The following is a 10,406-nucleotide window of genomic DNA, read 5'->3' as shown; positions in this document are numbered from 1 at the left end:
GATCTGCCACCCTTGATGGAATTCATCAAGTTCAGGTGGGATTTTTTGTGGTTTTGTTTATGGCCATTTCTCCTTGTCCAGTTGCTGGGCACCGCTACAGGGTCTGACATTTTCTGCCAGCCCTTGGGGCCATCTGTAAGGAGTGAGGAACCTCTCAGGCCCAGTTCCTTCAGAGTCCCTTCTGAGATATCTGTACGGACTGAGGAGCCTTTCTGAGATATCTGTACGGACTGAGGAGCCTCTCTGAGGCCCAGCTCCTCCAGAGTTCTCCTGAGAGAGAAGCCCCAGGCCCCTCATCCTCGCCGGGTCCCCACGGGCCCTCCGCAGTAGCTCGGAGCGCTCTCCGATCCCCGGCGGGGCTGGGCAGAGCCGTGACGTCACGCGGCCGTGCAGGAAGAGCTCGCGGCGCTGTGACGTAATTCCGCGTCCGGCCCCGCCCCTTCCTTTCCGCCCGGCCGCGCGCGAGGTGGGAGCGATGGCGGCGGGGCCGGAGGGAGCCGTGGGGGTCAGGGCACAGGGAGCGATGGGAGCCATGGGGGTCAGGGCACAGGGAGCGATGGGAGCCGTGGGGGTCAGGGCACAGGGAGCGATGGGAGCCGGGGGGGTCAGGGCACAGGGAGCGATGGGAGCCGTGGGGGTCAGGGCACAGGGAGCGATGGGAGCCATGGGGGTCAGGGCACAGGGAGCGATGGGAGCCGTGGGGGTCAGGGCACAGGGAGCGATGGGAGCCGGGGGGGTCAGGGCACAGGGAGCGATGGGAGCCGTGGGGGTCAGGGCACAGGGAGCGATGGGAGCCATGGGGGTCAGGGCAAAGGGAGCCATGGGGGTCAGGGCACAGGGAGCGATGGCAGCCATGGGGGTCAGGGCACAGGGAGCGATGGGAGCCATGGGGGTCGGGGCACAGGGAGCGATGGCAGCCATGGGGGTCAGGGCACAGGGAGCGATGGGAGCCATGGGGGTCGGGGCACAGGGAGCGATGGCAGCGGGAGCGATGGGGCCGGGGCACCGGGAGGGATGAGGGCCGGGGCAGCGGGGCCGGGAGCCGTGGTGGAGCCCCGGGAGCGATGCTGAGGGCGGGGACGGTTCTGCCCGAGAGGTTCGGCTGCAGCCCGTGGGCCCGACCAGGGTCCGGCATCACCTCACGGCTCTGGTCGCTGTGGTCACCGAGGAGACTCAAGGAAAAGGCTGGAGCTGAGTCAGGGAGGGTGAGGGTGGATTTTGGGAAAAGGTTTTCCCCCAGAACCAGGCAGTGCCCCGGGGAATGGGCGCGGCCCCAGAGCTGCGGGGGCGTTTGGGCAGCGCTGCCAGGGATGCCCAGGGTGGAGTCGTTGGGGAGTCTGGGCATGGCCAGCGCTTGGACTCGATGATCCTTGTGGGTCCCTTCCAAATCATTGTATTCCCTGTTCCTTGCAGGTGTCTCTGCTCAGTGCCTCAGCAGGAACAGGCCGAGATGCAGAACGACGCCGGCGAGTTCGTGGACCTTTATGTCCCCCGGAAATGGTGAGCAGGGAGCCAGGGCTGGAGGGGCCCCCAAAATCCATCCCAGAAACATCCCTGGAACCTTCACCTGTGCAGCACCTTTTTGTAGCAGTGAATATCTGTAGGGGGAGAAAAAATCAGTTTCTTGTCAGTTTAAAAAGTCACTAAAAGTAAGCTACTTGTATGAATTTCATTAGATTAAGTCAAATATGTTTTACAGCCTGTGATTCCTGAGCATTTCCAACCTGAGTGTTTGACAGCTATAGTGCCTCTCAGCAAAAAAGGCATAGGAACTAATCTTATTAATTACCTTGACTGCATTTTTGCAATTTAGAAAAGAAAACAACATTCTGTATGGTTTGAAGGCCTGTACTGCCCTGTACAGTGTATGAAGGTGAACTGGGCACATAGAAACCAAAGTGAAGAGAAAATTGGCTAATAAGTGTGGTGCTACAAGTAAAAATATAATTTAAATGTACTTAAAACTGCATTTTAATCTTATAAGTAATGAAATCTTAAACTGTTACTGAATTTCTTGTGCAGTTTTGGTTTGCCTGTAGATTGGCTCCAGTAGTTTTCTTTGTCATTGTCACTGCCTGTTTCCTTTTGTTTAAATCTGTCCTGCTTTATTCCTCAGCTCTGCCAGCAACCGAATCATTGGTGCTAAGGATCATGCTTCCATTCAGATTAACATTTCTGAGGTAAGTTTATCCACAGAGTATGTGATGAAAGAGCTAGACCTTTAAACTTTTGATAAAAGTTACAGAATTAAACAGCTTGTGATGTATCTTCAGTAATTCAGTAAAGAAAGGTACAATACACATTGACTCCTGCAGGTTCCCAGTTAATACATGTGGGTTCCAATTAATTTAAGTTCATTATAGCATGGTTTGGGAGTTTTTCCTCAATTGTTTATTAAATTCAGCTTTCAGGAATTTTGTGGACACAAATGTTCCTGTAGCTTATGAGCTACAGAGCTTGGTTTGGCTCTTGAATGGGAGACCACATCTCCACATCTTTTAAAAATCTGAGTCTCCTGAATTATCTCACAAAAAAAAAAAAAAAGAAACCTTTAAAAAACCACCCTGATTCTGATTTTCTGTAGTTGTTAAGGCAAGTACTCTTCTTGTTCACCATGTTTCATTCCTCCAGTGATCGCTTTTCCTTGTTTTCAAGGATCAGAGATTAGCAGGACATGAAAATGAGCCCACCTGGTGTTACAGGGTTCACTGCACTGTTCTAATCAATGATTTATATATTGTAGTCTTCTTTCTGCTAAATGTCTCAGCAGTTTGAGAAGGTGAGACAATTTCTGTCTCTCAGCTTGGACATTTTCCTACCCATGTATCAACTCTGTCCCTTTCCCCTTCAGTTCAATTTTCCATTATATGACCTCAGTTAAGAGAAACAAAAAAAAAGAGTAAAGGCAGGAAAATCTACTTTACACAGAGCTTTTTCTTTTGTTCAGAACTTGAATATTTTTTTTCTTTTAGCTACCAGTTCTTGTTAGTCTGTGTGATCCCCTAAATTTAATGGCTGCACTGTGTAGCTACACGTTTGCCATGCAAAGATCATTGTAGTTGACTTTCTAACTCCACTGTTTGCCTTGAGGTTTTGTGGTTTATTTTCTTAACACTGCAAGTATTTTTCTGCAATTTTTACCTTTGGGGTGCTTGTCAGGTGTGCTGTGAGAGTGTAAAACTTTGCTGTGGTTGCAGGTGGACAAGGTGACAGGCAGGGTGAATGGGCAGTTCAAGACTTACGCCATCTGCGGCCCCATCCGGAGAATGGTGAGTGCCTTGCTGACCTGCAGAATGCTGTGCTGCTGATGATTAGTCATTAATTAGCTGTGTGTCTGGCCCTGAAAAACACTGTGGGAAGTGTGTTTCCACAGGGGTTTTTGGGGCAGAGTAAACATGTGAACATATTCACAGAATCACAAAAGGTTTTGTTTGGAGGGACCTTAAAGATCATCTCATTTCACGCCTCCTGTGGGCAGGGACACCTTCCACTGTCCCAGGGTGCTCCAAGCCCTGTCCAGCCTGGCCTGGGGCACTGCCAGGGATCCAGGGGCAGCCACAGCTACTCTGGGCACCTGTGCCAGGGCCTGGGATTGCTTGGAATAATCAATTTCTTCTGGAGATGTTTGTTTTTTTTTAAAGTAAAATATGCCAATTATTTTCTTCTAAGAATGTGTATCAAGCTACTAATTCTGGTTTTTATCTGTTGTTTGTAATTACTGGAGATCATATCACTTAGCTTTAAAATGAGGAGTTCATCACAAGTCCACTTACCCATAAATATATGTTGCTCATGCAGATGCATATTTTTATGCATCCGTACTCTTAAGGATGACAAAAAAGCAACAGTTTATTTTGAAAACACTAATCTGCACTAACTGCTGCAGCTGCCTCTCTTCCACATGTGTCAGCAATTATCTGGACACTTGAGAATATTTCCTTTGAGAATATTTCCTTTGAGAATATTTCCTTTTCAATTTACAGGGTGAATCAGATGACTCCATTTTGCGTCTGGCAAAAAATGATGGAATTGTGTCCAAGTACGTATGTTTATCTTACCCTCTCACTCCTGCAGGGGGAACTTCCATTCCCAAATCCAGCTTTTAGGAGGACAGTCTGTACATTGTATTTATGGGATGATTACACAGTTGATCAAAGATATTTACTTGAGCTGTTGAAGCAGACTCATTTGTAACAATGTTTATTTCATTTTCTTGCAGGAACTTTTAACTGAAGAAACTCCAGGATGGAACATGTGAAATAAACAGTTCAAAACTGAATTGTGCTGTGTCTTTTGTTCAAGTCATAAACACAAATGGGTTTATTTGTAGTTAGTGTTGAAAGACTTGGAAATGTGTCTTAAAAATATACAGATTCTCACTGTGAATTTTTAAAACAAATCAGCTTGTAAAGCAGTGCTAGAGTCAAGGATTTCCACTTTGTTCTTGGCTTCACTGTTCTTTTCCAGATTGTGTAAGTTTTGCATCTGTAATGGAACCACTTGCAGTGTAGCAATCTAACTGAGCTTGCTGCTTTTTCACTGGAAAAACTGAGGGAATTCTTCTTGTTAGGATTCAAGAATGGGTCTGTCCTTTCTTCAGGTGCTGCTTTTCTGTTTGTTGGTAGATTTCACCTGCACACAGCAGGTTTATTTGTCACTTTGTGATTATCACTGAAATAAATGTCATATATGAGTCTGGGTTATAAAATAAGGTAAATTTCCCCGTCAGCTGCATTTTACCAGTTCCACAATACCCACAACCACACAGGGCCTGTCCTGATCTGCACATTGCTCAGAGGTTAATCCAGATTACACTTCCCTCCTGTGGTCATCTCTGGGTTAACATCTGCAGTTTCCACCCTCCCAGAGCTGCTCCAAGGGACAGAGGCTGTTTGGTGATGCTTTCCTGTTTATGCTGCAAGCTGTCACCGTTCTTAGGGGTTACCATGTGCTTTATTTCTGATTTGTTTGCCAATTGCTGTGGCTGCACGTGGGAAATGAGGCTCAGGGCTCTCAGGACAGCCTGCAGCAGGGATGCTGTTCCCTCTGCACTGAGAAAAATGGCTGAGCTACCCACGTGTGGTATCTTTCTCCTTATCTGTGTTTTTCTTCTCAGACATGACAATTGCAGCATATTTGTTTGGAAGGTCCTGTTTTGGCATTGCAGATACCTGCTGAATATTGGCAGAGTGAATCTGGCCGTGTTAATGTGGAGTTACAGTGTGGTGTGATGTTTTTTTAGTGATTTTATTAAGTTTTTTTGCAAATCATGAATTAGGATTTAGAGTGTAAGCTATTGTATAGATACAATAAAATCCATAACTAAACCTTTATTCCAGGAGCAGTTGCAGCAGAGAATCAGAACTCAACAGGCTGAGAACCCTTTTTATCAGAGCCATAACCTGAAACTTCTTTGGCTGCAGTCTCCCTTCCCACTGATAACACTTGGATTTACTACTACTCTTGAGCTGATAGAACTTTTAAAGCATGAACTCTTGGGTGTTGCTAGTAGGGAGGAACTCAAGCCAAAAAAAAGCAAAAAAATTGGTTCATGTTGAATTCGTATTGATCTTAATACACAATGCACATGAGAGAAACCTTTTAAATACTAAAACAAGGGGGGAAGTTAATTCATACTTTATTTTTGAGCTATTCTGACATCTAAGTCAACCATGAAAGATGCATTAAAAAAGGGGGGAGGAGGGATGACAATGTTGTGATTCTCCTAGAAATAATTCATTTTTCCAGGAGATAAATCTGTGAAAACATTTTTCTGGAAAGACTGATACAGTTTTCAAACTGGAAAGATTTCAGCTTGGCTTATGTCCAATCCTTATTACTTTCCTTTGTACACAGTAAGAGGAGATAACTTTTAATTGGACTTGATATTTTCTTCTGACATATCTTAAATTAGCTGCTTCTGCCTTGGCATTAGGGTAGAACTTTAAATAAAACCCTTAACTGTTTGCTGCTGATAAATGCCTGGTTTACCAAAGAGTTTAAATATTGTTGACTTGTTCCTAATCCCCTGAGACTCTGTTCATCCATGTGGATTTCAGTGGAATTCCTCCACAAGGCAGAGTGAACTGACAGCTTAAAAGTTCAAGATGAACTTGAGGTCTCTCAGATGTCTTTTTAAGCAGTACAACCCCATTAGTATACAGCTGACCCAAAATTACACTTCTGGTTTGAGTGTTTAAGGATTATGTTGTAATTTTAGAAGTTCTGTGCTTTGTAACACTGATTGTTGCCATTTGGTTTTTGGAGCTTTAGAAAAAATTGAAGCAAATTATTCTCTCATTAATTTTTTTTTGTCAAAATATGAAATGTTAATGGTGCCATATGCTGAAGCAGTTCAGTTGGGAATGAATTAATGTTGTGCCAGAGGCTTCCTGAAGTTCACACCATCATCACCAGCACCATTGCATGTGAGTCCTACCAAAATCCCTGCAGAATCCTGTCAAGGGGGGACATGTGTCCCTTTAAAAATCCACTTTCAGTTGCATTTTCTAGTATTGTGATGTAAAACGTTCTTTGTTTTCCTGGAACAGGAATAGTTCAGATGTCTGAGGGCCATGAAAGGGAATGAACTGTACTCTACTGTACAAGATGGACAGAGTTGCCCTTACATGGTTACACTGCACCAAGTCGTGAAATTCTTTGCTGTTACTTACGAGGACTTGGCAGTGGCATCCTACAGACATCTGATTTAACTGGGGCTATTTTAGTGTCTTCAGCCAAAATTCTGCTGCTCAGACAAGAGCCTGAAACTCCTGAAAACACCTGGGGGATTGGTAGGAGCTGTTGATATCTCATAACACTGATTTTTCTTTTTCAGCCTTGACATTCTTCCAATGAACTCCACAGTGCTAAGAGCTCTTTCAGTGGTCTCAGCTGTGAGCCTGCTGTGATCAGAGCCTGGATTAGGAGGTCACTGCTGCTGCTGTCACCCTGGCACAGAGGTGGCAGCTCTGACGGCATCAGCCCTGCCAGAAATGCTGCCCTGGCACTGCTCGTGGGTCTCTGCACAGAGGACACTGAGACACTGAGACAGAGGACACTCAGGGAGGAGTGAAATAAGGCCAAAAAAAGGGCTGTCCCTTTGCTCCATGTGTGTCCAAGCACCCAAAGAGCTTTTGGAGCAGAGGGAACCTGGGACAGCTCTGTGGGATGGTGTTTATTTTCCCAAAGCACATGCTGGTGCTGGAGGCCTCTGGAAGCCCACCTAGGGCTCTGAGATAATCTGGTTCCACTGGCTTTGGCAGCAGTTCTGTTTTCCAGTTGGATGTTATGGAGAGCTGTCTATTCCCAGCTCCTGTTTTGTTCAATTGCTGTCACTCTGAGTAAAACACAGAGATAAATACACCTCTGCTGCAAATGTTACTCTGAGCATGTATGGGGAGGTTTTGATTTCAGTTAATTCATTTATGGCTGTTTGTGTTGAGGCATCCCTAAGGAGGCATTCCCTCTATGTATGTTGGACTCATCAACCATGGAAAAAAACAAAAGAAAATTAAATAGGCTTTTTTTTTTTCCTGCTAGGAAACACACTTTTGTTTAACATCAGACAGGAGTTCTGCTTGGCTAAATCCTCAGCAGGAACTGCAGGTACTGAGATTTTAAGAATTAAGAACAATTAATAAGGTCCATGTGGGATTTATTTTTTTAATTAATTATGATGAAAAAGGTATTATTTTAACATCTATTTTCAGATAGCTGATAATGAGTAAAACTACTGTGACCAGGCTGAACCAAGCGTATTTTGCAATGTACACACCTGAGCGTGCTAACAAATGAGCAAACTTAACAAATTTGTTAACAAATCCTGTTCATGGCTTGTTTCTACAGGACTGGGACCATGGAGAAGAGCAGGTTGTGCCTGTTCTGCTGAGGGCTGGGGCCCCTTTGGCTCCTGTTTGCACTCCTGGGCTGACCATGGCCAGCTGCCAGTGCCCACCCAGCTGCTCCCCTCTCCCCCTCCACAGCAGGGCAGAAAACAGGGTGGAAAAACACATGGGTGACAGCAGGGGGGTCACTTACCAGCTACCATCATGAGCAAAACAGGAAAATCCATTTATTGTGTATTAAAACAGGGCTGGATTGATAGAACCAGGATTAGACTGTGGGAGCCCCAGAGCTGTACATATATTTTCTGTTCGTTCAGGTGCCCTTCCAAGAGGGTGGAGGGCAATCCTTGTGCAGGGAGCCAAGGCCTGTGGGGCATTGACTGGGAGTTCCTGCAGGGGTGGAAGTGAGAGTCACACTGTATTTTGGTGAGCTGTAAGATGTGTGCTGGGACACAACACATCCATCAAAATTCAGGTGCTGCTTATCTGGCTCTAAGCACAATAATTTTTTTGCTGTTCTCACAGGGCACCAGAGCCCAGACAAGCACCTTGATCCACCCATCCATCCATCCATCCATCCATCCATCCATCCATCCATCCATCCATCCATCCATCCCAAAGCACAATGCACTGGTGTGAAGTCACTCAGGCCGTCTCCTTCTCATGACCTGCAGTGCCTGTCAGGTAAGTCGGGTTTGTTTTTTTTTTTTAGCAAAAATGCTAAAATACCATTTTATTTCACAGAACAGTGTTTCCATAAAGTGTTTAGCACAACTCTGTGCAGGTTGCTCACCGAGCTGGGAAATGTGATATTTCCTGCTCCAGGCAAAATGTTTCAAATGTCTGAGGCTGAACAAAAATAGCACTTCAAAATAAATTGGGAAGTGCACAGGGGAGGTGGCAGAGATCATTACTTGCTGCTTGTCCCTGCTTCATTCAGCTTCTTTCCCCTACAAGGGCTAGAAAGGCTGGGGATTTAATTGTCCCTTTGACCACTTTGAGGCTGAAAGAAAGAGATTTACACGCCTGATTTCTGCTGTGGCCAGTGGAGCCATGCTCGCAGCAAACTCCCTCTGCATTCCTGGGAAAATGGGGTCATTTGTGCTGGGTCACTCAGCCAAGCACGGATGTGTGACAGAGCAGCCCCCAAGCCAGCTGTGCTGAGAAAATAACCTTAAAAAGTGGGTGCTGCAGCTGAGTTCAGTGTGTGCTGATGGGTCACTTGTGTTCCTGTCTTGTGTCTGCTCTCAAGTGCCTGGAACCCCATCCCAGTCCCCAGTCGTGAGCTGGTAATCCCAAACTTTGAAGAGTTTCCAGGCAGGCTGACCAAAATCTGAGGATCTAAGACAGCCTGTACCCAAAAATAAGTAAATAAAAGGAAGCTAATCCCAGATGGTGCTGATTAAAACACGGACTACAAAGGGAGGTGGAGGAAGCAGCTTTCAGGCTGGGATGTATATTACCTGAGAGGGAGCTTGATCACTGTGCTCAGAGCTCATCTGGCTGGGAGCCCAGCACGTGGTGACACAGCTCTGCCTTTGGAGAGCATCCTGCAGGAGACAGCAGAGCCAAACTTTGGGGATTTTTTACATTAAATAGGGAATTAACATCCCAGCAGCCTCCTTGGAGAGTGGTACAAGTGTGACTGCAGTAGGGATGAACCCCTTTCAAGTTAAAGAGAGACAATTAATAGTACAGGTTTTTTCTGACCTTCTCCCAAATGCTGAGCTTATCTAGGAAACAGGAGGCTTTGCAGGTGTGGGACAGGTGGAAGGGACCTGCCTGTCACTGCTCACTTCTGATCTTGGCTGAATGGTTGATAAGGATCTGCTTTGGTCTAAAGGCCCCAGGTGCTGATCTTTTGTCACCTATCTCTGTGGTTTTTGTTTTTCAAGCTTGTTTAAGGCTGTCCCGACAGGAAGGTTAATGCTTGCCTCATTGAAACAGTGCTGACTCACTGCTGCAAGTCATAATTCCCTGAAAACTGAATATCCAGGAAAGTTTCATGCACACATCACAGCTTTCCATGTGGTTACATAAAAATCTCAAACGATGCCATTTCATCAGACACCTCGAGGCTCATGCCTGCTCTGTTACTCAGCCTTCACTGCTTTCAGTGCCTTTAAAAAGAAAGAAAAAAAATTCTGTTTGTTTCTGCAGAGCAGGGAACTGTTCCTGGTGTGCTTCCCACTGAGTGTGCATCCCAGGCATTCCACAAAACTGCAGCACTGGGACCAAGGCTCAGGAGACTTATTTCTGCTTCCAGCAGTGGTGTTGGTTTTGAGCAAGACCTGTCAACTGCTACATCCTATACCAGAATTTACCCATCTCTCAAATGAATGTGATTTTAAAAAGTAGGAAGCTTTAAATCAATATAAAGAGTGCTCAAAAAATGTTCTCTAAATACCTTATACTAGGAGGTGCATAGTTCTCTAAATAACTTATACAAGGAAGATAAACTTTAAAGATCTGCAATGAACTCTACTAGTAGAGTTAAGCCAGAGGAAAGTATGTTAATTTGCTTTTTAACTCCTGGTTTTATCCTCTATCCTGCAGGAG

The 10,406-nt window shown here is 45.6% G+C and overlaps 1 protein-coding gene across 1 annotated transcript; it reads left to right on the top strand.

The window, feature by feature from the left end:
• The first annotated feature begins 420 nt into the window (after positions 1 to 420).
• On the top strand, positions 421 to 4,279 carry RPS21 (ribosomal protein S21). The gene is made up of 6 exons (XM_058036085.1): positions 421 to 466; positions 1,414 to 1,500; positions 2,117 to 2,180; positions 3,198 to 3,269; positions 3,984 to 4,039; positions 4,220 to 4,279. The coding sequence occupies exons 2-6, from the start codon at positions 1,451 to 1,453 to the stop codon at positions 4,227 to 4,229; spliced, it is 252 nt and encodes an 83-aa protein (XP_057892068.1). The 5' UTR covers positions 421 to 466; positions 1,414 to 1,450; the 3' UTR covers positions 4,230 to 4,279.
• Positions 4,280 to 10,406: the final 6,127 nt, after the last annotated feature.

This window comes from Melospiza georgiana, chromosome 17, assembly GCF_028018845.1.
Source record: "Melospiza georgiana isolate bMelGeo1 chromosome 17, bMelGeo1.pri, whole genome shotgun sequence".
NCBI classification, from domain to species: Eukaryota; Metazoa; Chordata; class Aves; order Passeriformes; family Passerellidae; genus Melospiza; species Melospiza georgiana.
The sequence above is the reverse complement of the archived record's forward strand: the minus strand, read 5'-3'. Positions and strand labels throughout refer to the sequence as shown.